The 23,971-nt window shown below is 40.1% G+C and overlaps 1 protein-coding gene across 1 annotated transcript in view; it reads right to left on the reverse strand.

Annotated features, from left to right (window-relative positions):
• The window catches only part of fancd2 (FA complementation group D2), a 74,594-nt gene that overhangs the window by 4,756 nt on the left and 45,867 nt on the right, over positions 1 to 23,971 (reverse strand). The window contains exons 33-43 of the mRNA XM_034166617.1: positions 23,153 to 23,263; positions 20,368 to 20,498; positions 20,178 to 20,277; positions 16,085 to 16,207; positions 14,331 to 14,424; positions 12,640 to 12,711; positions 11,811 to 11,849; positions 11,660 to 11,734; positions 10,320 to 10,394; positions 3,316 to 3,462; positions 3,149 to 3,229 (exon numbers count right to left, since the gene is read on the reverse strand). Coding sequence (XP_034022508.1) covers positions 3,149 to 3,229; positions 3,316 to 3,462; positions 10,320 to 10,394; positions 11,660 to 11,734; positions 11,811 to 11,849; positions 12,640 to 12,711; positions 14,331 to 14,424; positions 16,085 to 16,207; positions 20,178 to 20,277; positions 20,368 to 20,498; positions 23,153 to 23,263 — 1,048 coding nt within the window. The remainder of the gene's footprint in view (positions 1 to 3,148; positions 3,230 to 3,315; positions 3,463 to 10,319; positions 10,395 to 11,659; positions 11,735 to 11,810; positions 11,850 to 12,639; positions 12,712 to 14,330; positions 14,425 to 16,084; positions 16,208 to 20,177; positions 20,278 to 20,367; positions 20,499 to 23,152; positions 23,264 to 23,971) is intronic.

The raw sequence follows: 23,971 nt of genomic DNA on the forward strand, positions 1-23,971 counted from the left end.
AGATGCATTGTGCAGAAAAATGTTTTAAATTGGGGAGAAGCAAAGACAGATTTTTAGATTATTCACAACTGTCGAGCAGGTCAGTGGGATAAGGAGTTGGGTGCCTGGATTCTATGCCTAGAAACGCTACTCGTCTCTGTCCTTGAAAAAACACATTTTATTTGCACTGTCTGAGTCTATCCAGCAGTAAATGGATACTGGTTTAGGCTAGGGAAGTAACTTGCATCAGACTATCATCCAGGGATACGCACCAGTGGGCCTATACAGTATAGGTATGGGGTACCGCAGTCTCATTTGAACTCTTGTATGATATTGCGGGATTTTACCACTTTCTGGGGACAACCTGCACAAACACAGCATCACTTCTAACGGAAAACGGTGTACTGTTTTGCTTTTGGCTGCAATCACCAAAGAGGTTGTGAAAAGTGCAGTTTTTTCCTGGTTCCCAGTGGAGACGGGAAGACAAGGCAAATGGGAGAGGTTGTGTTGGTAATTTTTAGCAAGATTTCATGTGAATAATGATACTGGGGCTGTCCCCAGACGTACGTCATATGCTTTTTCATTTAACCCCTTTATCATCCACCCTCAAACAAGAGTACAGTTCCCTATTGCTTCTGCTTCTTCAATTGATTCAGAGATTCCTAAAACAGATTGGTTTATCTGACTTTTTCAGAGAACATTACTAAATTTGTTGAACATGTTGAGCTCCTCCAGTCCTGCCGATGCTCTGTGTTCATACACAGTGTGCTCCTGGGGGTAAACTTTAACAATGGCCTAGGGATGCAGCGAGCCATAATTTTTCATTTCCGATCAGATCCTGATATCTGAATTTGGATATCTGCTGATACTTTTCCGATCCGATACCAGAGCTCTGTTTGCTTTTTTATTATTATTATTATTATTATGAGGATTTTCTTAAAAAGGAGACCTGAAAGTTCAGCTACAATTTGCCAGAAGGTCCATCTAAAATGAAAGCCTAGATTTGATGTTTTGGTGAAAGAATTAAGTACTTTTATAACCTTATTTTTACACAGACTTAAAGAGAAAAGACAGCACTCTCTCTCTCTCTGGTTGTCTCTCTCCCTCTGTCTGCCTCTCGCTCGCTCACTTTCTTTCTCACTTGCTCGCTTTCTTTCTTTCCTCTCTCGCTCGCTCGCTTTCTCTCTCCCACCATCTCTCTCGCTTTCTCGCTCCCTCCGTTTCTCTCGCTTTCTTTCTCCCTCCATCTCTCTCACTTTCTCTCTCCTTCCGTCTCTCTCACTGTTTTCGTGCTGCACAAACTTCGAACTTTTGGGAAACACAAAGTCTTTCAACTGTAAAATAAATGTATCATCACCAATGCTCACGCGCAGGATTTTAATGGAGACTTTTTCCCCTTTCAGCGGGCAGAATCTCTGTTCGGCTCCTCATCGACTGCACACTGAGCTGGCGTTTGACAGCCTCGGGACAGTGAAGCGGCTAACTTTTTAGCACACATTTTCAGCAACAATTCAGTTAAATTTTTCATAAAATCTGTGCTCAATCAACAGACAATTTGAACCCGAGAGCCAGGCAGAAATTTGCTGCTAACCACAGCTAGAACACTGCGGAAGAGAGCTCTCTCAAACATCCCGGCTTCAGAAAACCTCCCCTCCTCCCGATCGGCAGTAAACAAGCAGAGAGCAAACAACAGCAGTTAAGAGGATTCATAGTGGCTCTTCTCCGATATCGGAAAATGTCGCAAGTTGGATTGGTGTTTTCTGATACGTGAATTACTTCGGTATTGGAACCCGATACCGATCCAGGGTCGGATTGTCCCATCCCTAGACTGGCCCATCAAACCTGTGTGAGCCACAAAACTTCATGTTTCATTGGTCCAGTGTGAAAGCAGAGAAAGAAAGTGCTTTAGTAAGTTTTACAATTAGGCACTAAGATAAACAAAACTGAACATTAAGCGATGTGCTCATTATTTAGGAAATCCTACCATAGTCCGACAAAGCTTTATAATTGGTGTAAAAAAATCCTGCATTTCACAGAAAAATAAGTTTGTATTTGTCTGTGAAATGCAGGGATGTGTATAATACAAACATAATATCACAGAAATATGCTGTCAGCTGACCTCCCGTTAGATAAAATCTGGAGGAGAAGCTGCTGGTGTTGTTCTACAGAGCCACCATCGAGAGCATCCTGACGTACTGCATTACAGCGTGGTATGGAGGTGCTCAGCAGCAGACAGGAGAGCGCTGCAGAGGGTGATCAAAACGGCCCAGGGGATCACTAGCTGCTCTCTGCCCAGCCTGGAGGACATTGCCAGCTCTCGCTACCTCAGCAGAGCTGCCAGCATCATCAAAGACACATCCAACCCCAGCAACCACCTGTTTGACCTACTACCCTCCGGCTGAAGGTATAGGTCAATCAAAACTAGGACAAACAGACTCAGGGACAGCTTTCTCCCCAGAGCGGTCACTGCACTGAACAATAACAAACCACATTAATCTGCACTTTTCAAAGTTCTTTTGCAATATCTGTACCCATGTGCAATATTTTCCCATGCAGTGTCATTCCACAGTTGTACATAATTCTCATTTTACATTTTACTTAAATTGTCTACATTTTATTTTAGTTGTACATATATTTAAATAATTTATTTTGTTAAATTTCATTATCTTTTATTTGGCTAACAATTACTCGCACCTCGGAAAAGCACCTTTTGGAATTGCACTCAAATCTTGTTGCAATGTAAATTACAATGACAATAAAGGCGATTCTGATTCTGTAAATAATAAAAATAAGCCAATTAACACCATGCCAAATCAATTCCCGGTTACTCCAAAAGATTGTTTGTGAGGGAAAGCCAAAGTCAAAGTGCTGTGGATGCACCAAAATGACTGCCATCCAAATTAATCACTTGGCATTATTAAATGAATAAATAAATTCTGTCCCGGCAGGGGTTGGATTGACAGCCCAGTAGACCTATAATTCTGTGGGAGACCACTTTAGAGAAGGTGTTTGACACTCTGTCTACATGACTATGCAACAACCTTCAGCTAAATTATTGAACAGCAATCTTGTGTGACAAAACACCCAAAAAATGTATACATTTGATAAAAATGTACCCATTGTTTGTTTTAAGCATCATGAAAAACCCTGTAAATTTAAGATAATATACCTCATCCTCTTGCTGTGGCACCTGTGACTGTTGGTCCTCGTCTTCGCTTTCTTGTGACCGTTGAGAAAGAATCTCTTCACCCTGTAGCACAAACAGCATCATCCACCTGAGACTGTGGTTGAAAGCTCGACAAGGGCAGACATGACAAAAATGATTCAAAAATAAACCTTAAGGTTGCGATTCTTCAGATTTCCCATCCAAAACGCCTCCTGACAGTTGTTGAGTGTCAACATGGCTTTCACTCTGTAAACAAACAGCTCCAGGCTCTTTTTTAAGGCTGGCACATGGTTGGTCAGGCTTGTGTCCTGGTGAATCTGTGAACCAAAACAATACAATACTACTTACAATAAAGCTGGAAACTTCCTGGCACATTTACAGAATAGCAACTTTTCATTTAAAAATATAAGATTGTAATTTATTTCCTGATTTAAAAGCATCTGTTCTTTTCTTATCCAACAAAACTGTGGTGAAACTGCATTAAGATCAAGCAGGTTATCGTCAAACCACCTCACAAAGGTAGGCAATGTACACCTATGATCCAACTGTGATCCCTGAAGTAAAGACTACAGGGCAGTGTCATCAGAGACCTTCAGGAGATAGTTGCCCTCTTGAGAAGACCTGCAGGTGTCTGTGTACATGATTAAAAAAAAGCAGGGGGTTCAGCCCTGAGGGGAGGTGATGCTCTAGTGGTTAAGCGTTGTGCTTGAGACCAGAGGATCCTCGGTTCAAATCCCAGCCTGACCGGAAAATCACTAAGGGCCCTTGGGCAAGGTCCTTAATCTCCTAGTTGCTCCCAGTGTGTAGTGGGCACCTTGCATGGCAGCAGCCTGACATTGGGGTGAATGTGAGGCATTATTGTTGTAAAGTGCTTTGAGCGTCTGATGCAGATGGAAAAGCACTATATAAATGCCGTCCATTTACCATTTTATCTGAGTAGTACAAGTGTTTGAGATAACCGCATTGGACATGCAGCCATTCACAAAAACCTGTTGAATCCTGTCAGGGGGAGGAGCAATAAAATCTGATCTGGTAACAAAAAATAAGAAGTCACTCAATTAAAATCTGAGGTTGTATCTTGTCAAAAGCTGAAGAAAAAAAAGTCAGCAAGTTGAAGTTTCACATAAGGTTTCTTGAGGTGCTTATACAGTCTAAAATGAAGAGCTTTGCATTATCCACGCCTTTACCAGCTTGACAGGCAAACTGCAATGGATTTAGTCTGCCATCAATTAATGACAACTTTAGCGTTAAAAAAATTCTCATCACAATGGATGTAAACAAATCTGGTCTGAAGTTCTCCTGGATTCCTTAATTCTGAAACAGGTATTATAGTTGATGTTTTCCATATTCAGTGTTTCGCAGTTGTGAATCTCGCACCATCTCATGGTCCATGACTCACGCAAGAAATTAGGTTCAGCAGAGTTCCGGTTCGAGGCACAATGTAAACAAACGTCGTGAAGTCCCTGTTAGTAAATGATATAATAATTGATCAACATATTGATTTATTCTGCCTTACAGAAACCTGGTTACAGCAGGATGAATATGTTAGTTTAAATGAGTCAACACCCCCGAGTCACACTAACTGCCAGAATGCTCGTAGCACGGGCCGAGGCGGAGGATTAGCAGCAATCTTCCATTCCAGCTTATTAATTAATCAAAAACCCAGACAGAGCTTTAATTCATTTGAAAGCTTGACTCTTAGTCTTGTCCATCCAAATTGGAAGTCCCAAAAACCAGTTTTATTTGTTGTTATCTATCGTCCTCCTGGTCGTTACTGTGAGTTTCTCTGTGAATTTTCAGACCTTTTGTCTGACTTAGTGCTTAGTTCAGATACAATAATTATAGTGGGCAATTTTAACATCCACACAGATGCTGAGAATGACAGCCTCAACACTGCATTTAATCTATTATTAGACTCAATTGGCTTTGCTCAAAATGTAAATGAGTCCACCCACCACTTTAATCATATCTTAGATCTTGTTCCGACTTATGGTATGGAAATTGAAGACTTAACAGTATTCCCTGAAAACTCCCTTCTGTCTGATCATTTCTTAATAACATTTACATTTACTCTGATGGACTACCCAGCAGTGGGGAATAAGTTTCATTACACTAGAAGTCTTTCAGAAAGCGCTGTAACTAGGTTTAAGGATATGATTCCTTCTTTATGTTCTCTAATGCCATATACCAACACAGTGCAGAGTAGCTACCTAAACTCTGTAAGTGAGATAGAGTATCTCGTCAATAGTTTTACATCCTCATTGAAGACAACTTTGGATGCTGTAGCTCCTCTGAAAAAGAGAGCGTTAAATCAGAAGTGCCTGACTCCGTGGTATAACTCACAAACTCGCAGCTTAAAGCAGATAACCCGTAAGCTGGAGAGGAAATGGCATCTCACTAATTTAGAAGATCTTCACTTAGCCTGGAAAAAGAGTCTGTTGCTCTATAAAAAAGCCCTCCGTAAAGCTAGGACATCTTACTACTCATCACTAATTGAAGAAAATAAGAACAACCCCAGGTTTCTTTTCAGCACTGTAGCCAGGCTGACAAAGAGTCAGAGCTCTATTAAGCCGAGTATTCCTTTAACTTTAACTAGTAATGACTTCATGACTTTTTTTGCTAATAAAATTTTAACTATTAGAGAAAAATTACTCATAACCATCCCAAAGACGTATCGTTATCTTTGGTTGCTTTCAGTGATGCCGGTATTTGGTTAGACTCTTTCTCTCAGATTGTTCTGTCTGAGTTATTTTCATTAGTTACTTCATCCAAACCATCAACATGTCTATTAGACCCCATTCCTACCAGGCTGCTCAAGGAAGCCCTACCATTATTTAATGCTTCGATCTTAAATATGATCAATCTATCTTTATTAGTTGGCTATGTACCACAGGCTTTTAAGGTGGCAGTAATTAAACCATTACTTAAAAAGCCATCACTTGACCCAGCTATCTTAGCTAATTATAGGCCAATCTCCAACCTTCCTTTTCTCTCAAAAAGTCTTGAAAGGGTAGTTGTAAAACAGCTAACTGATCATCTGCAGAGGAATGGTCTATTTGAAGAGTTTCAGTCAGGTTTTAGAATTCATCATAGTACAGAAACAGCATTAGTGAAGGTTACAAATGATCTTATGGCCTCAGACAGTGGACTCATCTCTGTGCTTGTTCTGTTAGACCTCAGTGCTGCTTTTGATACTGTTGACCATAAAATTTTATTACAGAGATTAGAGCATGCCATAGGTATTAAAGGCACTGCACTGCGGTGGTTTGAATCATATTTATCTAATAGATTACAATTTGTTCATGTAAATGGGGAATCTTCTTCACAGACTAAGGTTAATTATGGAGTTCCACAAGGTTCTGTGCTAGGGCCAATTTTATTCACTTTATACATGCTTCCCTTAGGCGGTATTATTAGACGCACATTGCTTAAATTTTCATTGTTACGCAGATGATACCCAGCTTTATCTATCCATGAAGCCAAAGGACACACACCAATTAGCTAAACTGCAGGATTGTCTTACAGACATAAAGACATGGATGACCTCTAATTTCCTGCTTTTAAACTCAGATAAAACTGAAGTTATTGTACTTGGCCCCACAAATCTTAGAAACATGGTGTCTAACCAGATCCTTACTCTGGATGGCATTACCCTGACCTCTAGTAATACTGTGAGAAATCTTGGAGTCATTTTTGATCAGGATATGTCATTCAAAGCGCATATTAAACAAATATGTAGGACTGCTTTTTTGCATTTACGCAATATCTCTAAAATTAGAAAGGTCTTGTCTCAGAGTGATGCTGAAAAACTAATTCATGCATTTATTTCCTCTAGGCTGGACTATTGTAATTCATTATTATCAGGTTGTCCTAAAAGTTCCCTGAAAAGCCTTCAGTTAATTCAAAATGCTGCAGCTAGAGTACTAACGGGGACTAGACGGAGAGAGCATATCTCACCCATATTGGCCTCTCTTCATTGGCTTCCTGTTAATTCTAGAATAGAATTTAAAATAATTCTTCTTACTTATAAGGTTTTGAATAATCAGGTCCCATCTTATCTTAGGGACCTCATAGTACCATATCACCCCAATAGAGCGCTTCGCTCTCAGACTGCAGGCTTACTTGTAGTTCCTAGGGTTTGTAAGAGTAGAATGGGAGGCAGAGCCTTCAGCTTTCAGGCTCCTCTCCTGTGGAACCAGCTCCCAATTCGGATCAGGGAGACAGACACCCTCTCTACTTTTAAGATTAGGCTTAAAACTTTCCTTTTTGCTAAAGCTTATAGTTAGGGCTGGATCAGGTGACCCTGAACCATCCCTTAGTTATGCTGCTATAGACTTAGACTGCTGGGGGGTTCCCATGATGCACTGAATGTTTCTTTCTCTTTTTGCTTTGTATGCACCACTCTGCATTTAATCATTAGTGATTGATCTCTGCTCCCCTCCACAGCATGTCTTTTTCCTGGTTCTCTCCCTCAGCCCCAACCAGTCCCAGCAGAAGACTGCCCCTCCCTGAGCCTGGTTCTGCTGGAGATTTCTTCCTGTTAAAAGGGAGTTTTTCCTTCCCACTGTCGCCAAGTGCTTGCTCACAGGGGGTCGTTTTGACCGTTGGGGTTTTTACATAATTATTGTATGGCCTTGCCTTACAATATAAAACGCCTTGGGGCAACTGTTTGTTGTGATTTGGTGCTATATAAATAAAATTGATTGATTGATTGATTGAAGTATGGACAAGACATTGGGGCACAGCAGAAGTCCATCACACCTCCAACACCTCCTCTAGATAAACCTCTCAACTTGGGAGACCGTGTCATCATCATAACTGCTCGTGAATTTGCTAGATCAACACCATCCACATCCTTGTTAGTTACTGTTTACATGCGCTGTGAGACGCCGGAACTCTGCTGGCACCGCAGTGCATTCTGGGAAGCACAGGGAGCCGCCAGAGGGATTATGGGAAATGTTAAAGTACCAAATAGCTGTTATCCGGCCACTCAGTACACATCTGAAAAAAATGTTGTGAAGGTTGTCACTGAAATGTTGTGTTGTCACTGAGCTGGTCAGCGCAGTGACATAACGTTCATCCACAGATGGCATCAGGACGAGGAGCCTTCCTGATGTTCAACGTCTTGAGTAGAGCTGTGACACATGATATCACAATGACATTCTGCGGTACAGTGCAAGATAATCTCTCAGCATGGAACTGTTGCAACTGAAATTAGACCTCTTGTAACAAGAAAATAAAACATACAAAATTAAAAGCATTTGCCCAGACAGTGTTATTGACACTATTCACAGGAATGAACTGCCTGGTCTCACAGGTTTACTGATTAATTGATGTAATTTGTTGTATACAAGCTGCTCTGAGGTCAGCTATATTGGTTTTCAATTCTCCCCCAGGGATCACCCATGTAATAGATCCTTTTCATCTTGATAATGATAGTTTTAAGTACTCATGGTTTATTATTGTGTAAGCAGCTACCATTCTAGCTGGACTTGTTGTGTGTGGGCCGCCAGAAGAGGAGGTACTGCTGGCCCACCACCAGTGGGCGCCCTGCCTGAAGTGCGGGCTTCAGGCACGAGAGGGCGCTGCCGCCACGGACACAGCCGGGGGTGACAGCTGTCACTCATTATCTCTCGACAGCTGTCACCCATCTACTCAACATCATCTCACTCCATAAAGACCAGACGTCATCTCCACCTCGTTGCCGAGATATCGTACTTCATTGGAGGTAATATCCTCAGCCATTTGTGTTACTAATAAGCTGTATATTGTGAGTGTTTGCAGGAGTACCGGTCCCTCTTCCTGTGGAGGCTGAGTGAGTGCAGGACGGCACTCTTTTCCTCTGAGGGATCACTGCGGTACTCTGCTACATATTGAGTGAGAGGTGGAGGTGGCATTCCCACCGTTATTGTTACTGGGTGTGCACACACCTACACTTGACTGTCTTTGTTCTCGCCAGCAGTACCAGATCTGACAGTCGGGGACGGTGATCACCTGGGAATTCGGGACTTGGCGGCTCCAGTATTCACCAGGTTCGGAGGCGGCGGACATCGTGTGGTTCCAGCTCTTGTCAGGACAGACGTCTTCTGTCCTCGAGCCTGCCCACACGTCACCTTTGTGATTTGACTGTAATTATATTCTGAGATTGTCTGTATTTCGTTGTGCACATTTCACAACATTAAATTGTTACTTTTTGGCTCATCTATTGACCGTTCATTTACGCCCCCTGTTGTGGGTCTGTGTCACTACACTTTCACAACAGGACTGACTGAATCCACACAGAATTTGATGTATGATAACACTGTGTCAGTTAGTTCATTAATATCATTACAAGCATCATAAAAAACATTGCCAGTCAGTATGGTTGAAGCATGCTTGAAGAGAGGAGATACTGTCCTCTGACCAAATCCTTACTGCTCTCTTCTGCCGCTCCAGAGGCCTGTAGGGGGTTCGTACATCAGCATGAGACTATTAACAGCTATGACAGGACGCACTTAAAGAAGGTACACACAAGGACATATGCCCCATTTAGTGACCCACAGCACAAATCAACTGTAGTGCTCTTTAGTGTGGTGCCACAGGTCACATACTGTTCATATGTCCATGGAGTCGGGTTTAAATTACAATGATTAAGATCTCAGAGGATGAATTTCATTGCCTGAGAACAAATTAAATCCAATTTGTACATTACATTGACAATCAATTGAGGCGCAGCTAATGAGTTGGCTCACAAATTAATTACACACAATGTATAAAACAGTTGTTTAAATTCACAAGGCAGATAAAAGGGACAGAGCGAGATTGTCAACATTTTGTCTCTGACCACCACAATGTTACTGAACCTTTAGTATTATGTATATCAGTAATAGTGCTTTAACTTTCTGTAACTGTTGCAAGATTTCATGCTGCAAAAATAATAGTGAAGAAGACATGATATTGTAGCACAATAAAGTAAATGAGGCATTTCCATAAATGACACAAAGGGTGTTCATCTACCATAAACAGTGCCATCTATTGTATGGCTTTGCCTTACAATATAAAGTGCCTTGGGGCAACTGTTTGTTGTGATTTGGCACTATATAAATAAAATTGATTTGATTTTGATTTTAGTGGCCCAAACAGTCATTGTCATGTGATGCTTGGGCGTCATAGTATAACCGTTTTGTACAGTTACCTTAGAATGTCCGCACATGTGATGCAGCTGTCGGGTGCTGAGCTGGAAGGTTTTTAGTAGGCTTTGGACGTCCTCCTGATAAACACATTGGACCCCACACACACACACACACACACACACACACACACACACACACACACACACACACACACACACACACACACACACACACACACACACACACACACACACACGCGCACAGAGTCACACTACAGGCAGCACTTCAGTCTGTATATCTTCACATCACAAAATTCCACTCAGTTTTCACAGACAAACTGAGTGGAATGAAGTTACTGGGTGAATTACACAGAAAAGTGAAGACAGAAAAAACTGGACCCAATAATAAGATACAAATCCATTCTGATGTGAGAACTGACATATTTGTGATTTTATTTTAGCACTGCAACAGGTTTTTGTGTCACTATATTTTTTTGGAGGTCCAGACTTCTTCTTTCAACCTTTTTATTAACAAAATCCTGTCATTTTAAATCAAAATAACTGGTCTATTTGTTCAATTGTGCTTATATTACAGATTAAGACAAAAAAGATTGTTGTCAGCACTGGTTTGAGTTGTTTCCCAGTGTTACATATATATATATATCCTACATAAATTATAAGCCTTCCAGTTTTAAATGTTGAAAGCGGAGCTTCAATTTAACCAACTAGAGAAAAAGAGAAATGTAGTGCAGGACTACAAGTTTCTGAGCGACCTCAATAAAAGTGGCTCCAACTGCAAAACCAATGGAATACTGTGCTACAGATCTCCATGCGGCAGAGACGTGGGGTCAAAAGACTCGCTGCTGTTTTGTTCCATGATGGCCATTGCAATCAAGAAGCCTGCAGGCACGTTTAAAGTTAAATACCCAGCAATATAATGAGAAGCCAAATCCAAAAAACAAATTACTCCTGCTTTTTTTTTCTGACTAGCACATTAACATTGAATGCTAACACCACCTAGAAAGCAAACACTTTTTTGTTCGTTTTGCACCCAACATTAAAAATAAAGTTTGCTTACTAGCCATCGCTAGCATTAGATGTCTGCTATCACTGCAAGCATGGTGGTTCTTCAACGCAGTAGAGATGCAACAGCTAAGGCAAATTAACAGGCCATTCCTATACCCGGTCCTGAAACCTGGGGTGTAGGCAGAGTTCTTGCGGTGGAAAAGGTCCTAAAGTGAGGTATCACTGGAAAGCACATTGAGCTTCTGCATCAGATGAAAAAAACACTACAGAAAGTCAGTGTATCCAGTGCCAACTCCTCTGGTCTCTTCGTGGAAAGTCTTTCCATTGCAGTTTTATCATTACATCCACCACAGTGTATGAAAGTATTTGAAGAGTACCTTGTGTTTTTTGAAACTGTAGTCCAGTAGAGGCATCCCCAACTTCAGAAAGGACTCAAGGAAAAGACGACCATACTGCCAATAACATCATCATAAACAGTTTATAAAATCTGAACAGCTGTGACTGAATGTTGAGTCTGACTGAACTCACCTTTAGACACATGTTAAGCACTGGCCTGGAATCAAACACCTGTAAGAAGCAGATTGGGGAGAATATAAAGGACAATAGAAAAGGTACATCTCAATAAATTTAATTTTCTACTGCTTACTTAAAAAGGCAAAAACTGACACATTTGACTTAACTGTCCCTTGTGTTATCAAGTACGTAAATCATACAAAACAAACTGTATTCTTTGCCTACTGAAATGGTTTATCCAGCAATTAACTAGAAACTTCAAAGTTTGTCTGGCAGACATTCAGATATTTGTTCACATTCACAGCTGATCACTGTAAAACTTTTGACCAAGGTTTTTTCAAAGAATTGTGGCAACAAAGTGACACATAATATAACTGAACAGATTTTAAGTTCTACTTACTTTTATGCTAGAATATGAGTTGATGTAATTTATTTTATTTTACTTATTTCTGTAGTAAATATAAGTCAATTTCACCCATATATTTAATTAATATAAGTCAATTTCACCTAGATTATCAGAAAATAGGAATCAGTTCCCCCAGATATTTAGTAAATCTAAATTTTTTTTCTCAGATACTTAGTAAATATGAATCAGCTTTCCTTGTGAAATTGACTAGGATTTACTAAATATTTTTTAACTCATCATTTGGTGTGCTATTACTAAATCTAACACATTTTAACTGTTGCTTTTATTAACATGACCTAATTTTTTTGGTTAGGTTTAGTTAATGTATTCAATACTTCTTAAAAAACTTAAAATATATTCATTATTGTGTGTCACTTTATTGAAACTTTTTTTTTTTTTAGTAAACATGGTCAATTTTTTTTGTGTACATTAACTCACCTTAACCAGGTTGACCAGGATGTGAAAATCTCTGACAGCAAGGTTCCATGTCAGCAGTTTCTCACTCTGCATCTACAATCACATTCAATCCAAGTTTAAAGAGTTTTAAAAAGAAAAACGTGCAACACACAAACTGGTGGAGACCATTTTATAAAACTGAAACTGTACAAACATTCAAACATTATACAAATGTGCACATATTTATACACAATGCTTGGAAGATAGGATTTAAGTTGCTGGCATTAATATATTTAGGTATTTACAAATATTTAACAGAATAATTTTAGATTACATTTTTTTAACGATAGGGTACGGGATTTACATACAATAGTACATTAGTGACTTGACTAGAAATACATAGACAGTGACCCCAAAATCCCATCTAACTGATCTAACTGACTTCAATATACCATATCCACGTGCTGGACCGCCCGTGGCAGAGCATCAACCCACTCCCTTTTCCAAAAAAAGTTGGGTAAATGCCCATCCTAAATCAAAAGTTAAATTATTGTTTGGGTTGATAGGGTTCTAATAAGGAATAGTTTGCACCATCTGTCATGTTTAGCTATCACATTACAGGGTAACATATACCACCTGTCATTGAATTCAATGGTCATCAACCTTGTTTGACCTTTACTTTGGAGACCAAACATTCAACACAGTCAAAACTATTCCATTTATTAATCCTTTTATTTCAACCAATAATTTGCATCAATTTTTACTGAAATTGGAGCAACTTTACCATTTTTGCTGTTTTTACCCCATAACTCCAGAACATCCCATCACAGACAGTCCAAACTATACCTTTTTGGAACTGATATGATCAGACAAATAATGTGATATAGTTTTGAACATGATTGGAGCATTTTTACATTTTGACCTCTGTGTAATTCTTCACTGACCCCTAGCTGGCTACAGCTACCACCCTGTGATGGTTATCATACATCTTTGTGTAGGCCATGGTACACTGAGGCTGGATTCTAAGTGTTGTTTGGTCACCTTCAGTGGTACCAATCAGGTCAAAATTGATGACTGGCTCCTGGACTAAAATAATCACAATGCCTTTAAATAATTTTCATAACAAATGATCATAGAGGCATTGTAGAGCTTAAGCTAGGCTAGTTCACTAGCTAGCATAACCTATATCTATTTGATTAATATGTATAAATGTATACGTGTTATTCAGTATCATTTTCACCTAACTGCCAACTATACACATTTTTCACACTTTACACTTTGGCAGAGCTCAATTTTTTAAACTAGATTACCAGTATGCAGGTTGCTAGCTACAATGTTGCTACTGGAAGAAGTTAAGGTGTGCCACTGTGGTGACTAGGCCATGCTAGCTAGCCTGTTAGGGCATTAAAGAGTCATTATCAAACAGTTATATGACGGGAGACCAATTGGACCATCCAGCACTGTCTTACAACATACATTATAATTTATATCACTCTACTTTTGGAACGGTTTGTACTTCAATAGGACAGATTTTCATAAAATTATGTTAAATGGCTAGCTTATATTAATAATGCTATTGTCCCCCCCCCCCCCCTTTTTTTTCATTTTTAACTTCTTTCAGGTTGATGTCAATTCCCTTCTTGCTTTACAAGCTCTATTTGCTTCTCTTTGGGGAATGACACTGATTCAGCATGAGGTAAACAAGTTCTATCATGAGACACCTAGTGGCTGACCTCAGGACTGTCACAATGTTTTACAGCAGGAATCTTCCTGACAGCTTTTTCCAGCTCTGCCATCAACACTTTATAAAACACCAGGAATGTCTGCCTGAAGATGGGGGAAAAAAGAGAATGTGGAGTAAGTGTGATCAGATAAGAACTACCAAGAGCCACGCTGATGTTTAAAATTTTACATAAAAAACAAGGAGGTGTGCAACTTTGATCAGTGTAATTGCTAAATTAAGGCACCTTGACATTTGCACACATTTTGGCTCCGCACTGCAGCACAATTCGTCGTGCTAATGTGACCCATTGTGTCCCACTGGATGCCGCGCTTTGTGCTGTTGGAAGGTGCGTTATATAAAATAATTATTTCGTAGCGGATTAATAATTTGCTCTCAGAGTTTGGCTGATGAAAACACCTCTAATCGCTTACGGAATCACAGAGGAATTTTCTACAGCTACAGCTTTTTTTCTTTCTCTCTCATGCGGTTCATGATGTGAAGAACACATTTGGCATAGTCTAAAAGGAAATTATTTGTAAAATTTGTATTGTAATAGCTTGGTAAAACAGATGCATTTTCATTCCTTCTTATGCAGGAGCTGCAGCAAATAACTGGAGCTGCAGGAGCTCCAGTTTGAGGACCTCCTGTCCCGTTCACGCACGCACATGTAAAACAAAGAAAAGAAAAAATAACTGGCTGCTGCTGCGGTTCCTCGCTCTCTCTCCCCTCAAACTCTGTCATCATTGTGTTATAAACCAGTCACCATTTGTTTTATTATACATTTGTGTAGTTAATAAAATTATCTTCACGGATGATTAGTTGCATGTGGAAAAAAAAAAAAAAAAAAAAAAAACTGGCTGCCGCTGCAGTTCCTTGCTCTCTCTCCCCTCAAACTTTGTCATAATTGTGTTATAAACCAGTCACCATTTGTTTTATTATACATCTGTGTAGTTAATAAATAAAATAATCTTCATGGACGATTTGTTCGCGCACGCACGTGGAAAAAAAAAACAAACTGTCTGCCGCTGCTGCTGCCCTCCCCTCAAACTCTCCCCAGAGAGGAAGAGTCTGACACATCAGAGGAGGAGTTTTAAAGTTGATATAAGACTGACTTTTGGTTGTGCAAGTTTTGTTTGGTGCAAGTATTTCTTTGGTTACTAGCACCAGTGCAAGTAGGTAAAAAAATGTATTTCGACCCCTGTTCATGTGAAGTTCACATAAATAATACGTGCCAGAGATTTTGAACATTTAAAAATTTTCTTTGCACTCTTGCACAAAGCCGCGCACAGTTTACAACGGTTTACAAGGAGTTTACTCTCTGGCACTGCAAATTGCATACCAGTGCGCGGATCAAATTTGTGCAAGTGTCAAGGCACCTTTAGTTTTGGATAATCACTCAAATTCATTTTGCTGTGTGAAATTACACTAATCACAAATTTATGGCATCACACTGTACAACATGTTCAAGGGATTTATCTGATTGTGTGATAATGTGACGCCTGGTGAATCACTTGATACAAATGCAGGTGAGGTTAAAGAATGCATGACCTCCATGCTGTCCATCTTTGAGTGGTCATGGTTACAACAAGATGAGACATCATACAGACATAATTTGTGACCATATCTCAAGGTTTTTGTTTTTTCCTCCCCAACAGTGCCACAAACTATATTTAGACTTCACCATAGTTTCACTTTGGTCCCTTTTTGTAGTACAAAGCAACTACAAAGTGGACAGCTGAGGATGAGTTTTGCTGGGAGGTTTACCTGTTCAGAGTAGGCCAGGTGGCAGAGCTCTCATCTTTATTAGCATTAATCAGCTCAGGAATTCCTTCTCCAGCTATTTCCTCTATTACCCTCAGAATATCGTCAATGTGCTCCAGGTACACACTGCACAGAGAAGAAAAAGGCACCCCAACCAGCAAGCTCAGGTTCTTGTTACTAATAGAGGTAACACAGTATCAGGATAATTAAAGAGGATTTTCCAGCAGCAAACACAGTATCAAAGTTCTGGCAACAATGGAATGAAAGGTGAAAAAGGAATGTGGCTCTTGGGATGAAAAACATGATTTGGAGTCTCATTATTTTTATTTTGTTAATTATCACAGAGGTTGTAAGATTCCCTGGTTATTGCTTCTGTGCCAATACTGCAGTGACTTGTGTATTAACATTCTACAAAGAGTGCATTGGTTATTTATATTAGAATGGCCCAATTTTAAAACAAAAATACAAAAGATACATCAATCAATCAATCAATCAACTTTTTTCTTATATAGCGCCAAATCACAACAAACAGTTGCCCCAAGGCGCTCCATATTGCAAGGCAAGGCCATACAATAACCATGAAAAACCCCAACGGTCAAAACGACCCCCTATGAGCAAGCACTTGGCCACAGTGGGAAGGAAAAACTCCCTTTTAACAGGAAGAAACCTCCAGCAGAACCAGGCTCAGGGAGGGGCAGTCTTCTGCTGAGACTGGTTGGGGCTGAGGGAAAGAACCAGGAAAAAGACATGCCGAGAAGGGGGGCAGAGATCGATCACTAATGATTAAATGCAGAGTGATGCATACGGAGCAAAAAAAGAAAGAAACAGTGCATCATGGGAACCCCCCCACAGTCTACGTCTAAAGCAACATAACCAAGGGATGGTCCAGGGTCACCCGATCCAGCCCTAACTATAAGCCTTAGCGAAAAGGAAAGTTTTAAGCCTAATCTTAAAAGTAGAGAGGGTATCTGTCTTCCTGATCTGAATTGGGAGCTGGTTCCACAGGAGAGGAGCCTGAAAGCTGAAGGCTCTGCCTCCCATTCTACTCTTACAAACCCTAGGAACTACAAGTAAGCCCGCAGTCTGAGAGCGAAGCGCTCTAATGGGGTAATATGGTACTACGAGGTCCCTAAGATAAGATGGGACCTGATTATTCAAAACCTTATAAGTAAGAAGAAGAATTTTAAATTCTATTCTAGAATTAACAGGAAGCCAATGAAGAGAGGCCAACACGGGTGAGATATGCTCTCTCCTGCTAGTCCCCGTCAGTACTCTAGCTGCAGCATTCTGAACCAACTGAAGGCTTTTTAGGGAACTTTTAGGACAACCTGATAATAATGAATTACAATAGTCCAGCCTAGAGGAAATAAATGCATGAATTAGTTTTTCAGCATCACTCTGAGACAAGACCTTTCTGATTTTAGAGATATTGCGTAAATGAAAAAAGGCAGTCCTACATATTTGTTTAATATGCGCTTTGAATGACATATCCTGATCAAAAATAACTCCAAGATTTCTCACAGTATTACCAGAGATCAGGGAAATGCCATCCAGAGTAACGATCTGGTTAGACACCATGCTTCCAAGATTTGTGGGGCCAAGTACAATAACTTCAGTTTTATCTGAGTTTAAAAGCAGGAAATTAGAGGTCATCCATGTCTTTATGTCTGTAAGACAATCCTGCAGTTTAGCTAATTGGTGTGTATCCTCTGGCTTCATGGATAGATAAAGCTGGGTATCATCTGCGTAACAATGAAAATTTAAGCAATACCGTCTAATAATACTGCCCAAGGGAAGCATGTATAAAGTGAATAAAATTGGTCCTAGCACAGAACCTTGTGGAACTCCATAATTAACTTTAGTCTGTGAAGAAGATTCCCCATTTACATGAACAAACTGTAATCTATTAGACAAATATGATTCAAACCACCGCAGCGCAGTGCCTTTAATACCTATGACATGCTCTAATCTCTGTAATAAAATTTTATGGTCAACAGTATCAAAAGCAGCACTGAGGTCCAACAGAACAAGCACAGAGATAAGTCCACTGTCCGAAGCCATAAGAAGATCATTTGTAACCTTCACTAATGCTGTTTCTGTACTATGATGAATTCTAAAACCTGACTGAAACTCTTCAAATAGACCATTCCTCTGCAGGTGATCAGTTAGCTGTTTTACAACTACCCTCTCAAGAATCTTTGAGAGAAAAGGAAGGTTGGAGATTGGCCTATAATTAGCTAAGATAGCTGGGTCAAGTGATGGCTTTTTAAGTAATGGTTTAATTACTGCCACCTTAAAGGCCTGTGGTACATAACCAACTAACAAAGATAGATTGATCATATTTAAGATTGAAGCATTAAATAATGGTAGGACTTCCTTGAGCAGCCTGGCAGGAATGGGGTCTAATAAGCATGTTGATGGTTTGGATGAAGTAACTAATGAAAATAACTCAGACAGAACAATCGGAGAGAAAGAGTCTAACCAAATACCGGCATCACTGAAAGCAGCCAAAGATAACGATACATCTTTGGGATGGTTATGAGTAATTTAGTATTTAATTAATTACATGCTTTTGTACATTTGCAGTATATAACTGCACTATGCACTAACAGTACTATGCTAGTAGCAGGTGAGCCAAAGTCAAGATTTAAATGCCTCAGATGTTGTAAGAATTTGTAAAGATGCAACTGTTATATTAATAAGCATTCTTGTAACAGGAATCAAATAATTAGATTTACTGATGTGCATAAAATTTATGTGACATGTTATTTGCAAAATGAAGATGCCATCATATGAGAATCAGATAAGATGCAATTGCATAAATGAGTATTAAAACAACCCAAAGCATCAAATGATATACTGCTCACATTTAAAACGTCTCTGAATGCTTGGAGACATCAGCTGACATCCAGTTAACAAAGCCAGTGTTTTTGCTCATATTAAGGCAAAATAGGTCTGCAAATGAGTACCACAGTGCAGGATCATTTGTAATTTCACTTTTTTTTTGAGGGGGGGGGGGGGTAAAAGCAAAAACTCACTTGATTTTGAAAGAAGATATTATAAGCTTAAAAAAAATAGGGTGCGATTTTTTTTCTTCACATTCTAAGGGTCCAAAATCCAAGATGGCGTCCAACATGGCCTCCATTTAGCAATAATGCATTATCTTTGCTAATACACAAGATATAATTTCAAACAAAGTATCTAAATATAGGTTTTCTGACACAAAGAAACCAATGGAATCATCAAATTACGGAATTACATTATGTAATTAACAAGAAATAAGAGTTGAGTTCTTCTAAAAACTGTTGAGGTCTAAAGTTCTAAAAACATTCTGGACTCACACGCCATTCCAACTCATTATAGAAACGTTCCATAATTTATTACCACCCTTAAAAATGACAGCTACCTATTTTATAAACACTACCCAATCTGAAGACCATGGATCCCCATAGGCAATGTGCTAGTATTTTGTATAATCTGTTTGTTTGTTGCTCAGCTGACAAATAAAGCAAAGTCTGAAAGCCACAGTTTTTGACTTCTTGTTAGATGAAGACTCCGCCATGTTGGTTAATATACAGTGAGGAAAATAAGTATCTGATCCACTGTCGATTTGCAAGTTTTCCCACCTACAAAGAAAGGAGAGGTCTGTAATTTTTATCATATGTACACAAACTATGAGACACAGAATCATAAAAAAAAAAATTCAAAAAGTCACACTGCATGATTTTTAAATAATTAATTTACATTTTATTGGAAAGAAAAATGGCACCCTTTTATGTTTAAAACATATTCTAAACAGAATCAGGTGAGTTTTTGCATTTATCCACCCCCCCAAAACAAACACACAAATTTTGATGAATGAGCCAATTCAGATTCCACAGAGCATAATATTTGCCTGAATACTTGAGGAATCATTTCAGTCCTAATAATTTTATGATTCATTATCATTCTACAAACAATTTTAAATCCTTGACTGATGACTTTCTACATCTACTGTTCACTTCAAAGGACACACACGCAACCATAAAGCTTCCCCCCAGCAGTTCTACAACACAATTAGTTTTCTGCATTCTACATTTGTAACACTCAAATACACCTGAGGAGAGTTTGAAGTGTTTCATTGAATTTGTTCCCTCGGTCCCTCTCCCCACTCGCTGTTACCCAGGCTTGGGTCAGGAAATGACGTGTAAGGGATGCTAGAAGGGAAAAACAATGGATTATACTCACAGCTGATTGGACTGTTGATAAAGAAAGCAGATTTAAAAGAGGTAACATGTCAGACTTACCCATCTGCTGCTTGTAGGCAGCAGGGTTTCCTCCTTTCTCCGACACCGTGCAGAGAAGCTGAGAGAGACATAGCGCTGTGCTGAGACTTGGCACAGTGCTGCGGAAGTTCAGTAGGTACTCAAAGCTGTGTCTAAATGAAAAGTGAAAATTACCCTTAATTTCCATCTTGATACAAATCAAAAATGCGACACCTGTCTTTCATATTATTAAATAATCCTGATAAGTAAACTTTATTACACTTTTTTAATGTGAACTATCATTTACCAAAACACATAACACAGCAGGTCCACACATATACTCAACAAAAATATAAACGCAACACTTTTGGTTTTGCTCCCATTTTGTATGAGATTAACTCAACGATCTAAAACTTTTTCCACATACACAATATCACCATTTCCCTCAAATACTGTGCACAAACCAGTCTAAATCTGTGATAGTGAGCACTTCTCCTTTGTTGAGATAATCCATCCCACCTCACAGGTGTGCCATACCAAGATGCTGATTAGACACCATGATTAGTGCACAGGTGTGCCTTAGACTGCCCACAATAAAAGGCCACTCTGAAAGGTGCAGTTTTGTTTTATTGGGGGGGGGGATACCAGTCAGTATCTGGTGTGACCACCATTTGCCTCATGCAGTGCAACACATCTCCTTCGCATCATCCGTGAAGAGAACACCTCTCCAACGTGCCAAACGGCAGCGAATGTGAGCATTTGCCCACTCAAATTGGTTACGACGACGAACTGGAGTCAGGTCGAGACCCCAATGAGGACGACGAGCATGCAGATGAGCTTCCCTGAGACAGTTTCTGACAGTTTGTGCAGAAATTCTTTGGTTATGCAAACCGATTGTTCCAGCAGCTGTCCGAGTGGCTGGTCTCAGATGATCTTGGAGGTGAACATGCTGGATGTGGAGATCCTGGGCTGGTGTGGTTACACATGGTCTGCGGTTGTGAGGCTGGTTGGATGTACTGCCAAATTCTCTGAAACGCCTTTGGAGACGGCTTATGGTAGAGAAATGAACATTCAATACACGAGCAACAGTTCTGGTTGACATTCCTGCTGTCAGCATGCCAATTGCACGCTCCCTCAAATCTTGCGACATCTGTGGCATTGTGCTGTGTGATAAAACTGCACCTTTCAGAGTGGCCTTTTATTGTGGGCAGTCTAAGGCACACCTTTGCACTAATCATGGTGTCTAATCAGCATCTTGATATGGCACACCTGTGAGGTGGGATGGATTATCTCAGCAAAGGAGAAGTGCTCACTATCACAGATTTAGACTGGTTTGTGAACAATATTTGAGAGAAATGGTGATATTGTGTATGTGGAAAAAGTTTTAGATCTTTGAGTTCATCTCATACAAAATGGGAGCAAAACCAAAAGTGTTGCATTTATATTTTTGTTGAGTATATAAACAAGGAAATATTCAGAATTTCTAAGCCACAGGCACGCTACAAGCGATGGTGGACATGTGATTATCCAAACTAGGCCTTCAAAATTACTAACTGACAAACTCATTTCATACTACATGTCAATTCAAACATATTTTTCATCATTTTTCCATCATGTATGTGATGATAATCCCCGTAACAAAGCCTTACAGGCTCCACCTGCTCCTACATTTCGGCCATCCATGTAGCAGCCACCAACCATCCAGCAGGGGGCAGGCAGGTCTGCAGGATATTATGCAAACAATACACAAGCTGCTTTTGTGATCGATCTGGTGCATCTAAGGTCAACATATATTAAGTTTGTGTTTATCCTACATACACTTTTAATTTAGAGACAACATGACAACATTTACCATTTTCTGAGTGATTACAGTAACAAACTGGAAGGGATGGACTGATTCACTCATTGATTCATTCAATTGCTCACGACATTTTAGAGGGTACATGCTTGTTTTTTTAAGAAAAAGGTAACTATAGATGAATGCTATAATGAACAAATAAATCACTACAAAAAAAAATTACAACTTAAACTCAAAAAGGATATAAAGGAACTTCTCTTCTGTGGTCCTACATGTTGTGTGGGCCGCTGAAGAGGAGGTACTGCTGGCCCACCACCACCAGAGGGCACCCTGCCTGGAGTGCGGGCTCCAGGCACCAGAGGGCGCTGCCGCCTCACAGGAGCAACCGGGGTGACAGCTGACATCACCTGTGACAGCTGTCACCACTCATCTGATCTGCATCGGTATATCAGCAAGACGTCATCTCCACCTCTTTGCCGAGATATCGTTCTACCTGAAAGGTAATATCCTCAGCCTTACTGCTTGATAGAAAGCCCTTTTTGTGATTTTTGTGAGTGATAACAGACTTTTTCTCCAACGAGAGGTGGAGGTAGCTTCCCTGCTGTGCAGATTGCTGGGTGCAGACGCACCCACGTTTAATTGTGTTTTTGTTCCTCGCCAGCAGTACCAGGTCCGACACGCGGAGGCAGTGGCCACCTGGGAGTTCGGGACTTGGTGGCTCCAGTATTCCCGGGGTCTGGTGGCGGAGGAAATCGTGTGGTTCCGGTTCTGCTTTGGACAGGCGTCTCCTATCTTCGAGCCTGCCCACACGACACCTTGTAATTTGACCTTTGATCTATTGTGTAATCTGTTGTGTTTGTTGTGCACGTTCGCAACAGTAAAGTGTTGTTATTTGACCTATTCCATTGTCCGTTCATTTGCGCCCCCTGTTGTGGGTCCGTGTACTTACACTTTCCCAACACTACAACTTAAACTCAAAAAGGATATAAAGGAATTTCTCTTCTCTGGTCCTAAACCTGTGTTACTCACTTCACAAGATGCTCCAGGGTCAATTCAGCACCACCTTCTTTAAGTCGTCCAGCCAAAACTCCCAGAGCCTTTTTCAGCAAAGTCCGCTGGCCTGGCTGTGTGAATCCAGACCTAGTCCATATACACACAACAGACAACACTTCATAAAACACACCTTTCTAAAAGCAAGCAGCTCACATGATGGTAAATGGACTGCATTTCCATCTGCATCAGACCCTCAAAGCGCTCTACATACAAGGCACTCACTACACACCGAGAGCAATAGGGGATAAAGGACCTTGCCCAAGGGCCCTTAGTGATTTTCCAGTCAGGCTGGGATTTGAACTGAGGATCTTCTGGTCTCAAGCCCAACACCTTAACCACTACACTATCACCTCCCCGAACAGAGGTGCTGACAGAGTTTAGTTCAAGGTCCTCTATGGATTGAAAGAAGAAGAAATAATACATAAATTGACCACCTGTACTGCTTTTTAATGAGGGACTATGTAAATGCCAAACTACCTCCACAATTACTGAACTCTGAGATATTAGAAAATGTATTTATCAAATATAACAATATCTGCAACAATTTAGTCATTGTGTTCACAAAGCATTGTGTTCACAAAGTAGGATACAAGTAAATTCACTCAGGTAAATGTGGGCAAAGGCATTACTGCTCCATCAATATAGGTGGTAAAGATTTGCCTTACAGCAAAAAAAAAAAAAGAAAAAAAAAAAAAGAAAAAAAATTTGACCTGCCAGCAGGTATACACTGGGTCCAAGCCCGTAAGCAGACTGCCTTCCGAGCCCCCACGAGGACCATTTGGCTTGTAGTGATGC

This window comes from Thalassophryne amazonica, chromosome 3 (assembly GCF_902500255.1).
Source record: "Thalassophryne amazonica chromosome 3, fThaAma1.1, whole genome shotgun sequence".
Classification (NCBI taxonomy): Eukaryota; Metazoa; Chordata; class Actinopteri; order Batrachoidiformes; family Batrachoididae; genus Thalassophryne; species Thalassophryne amazonica.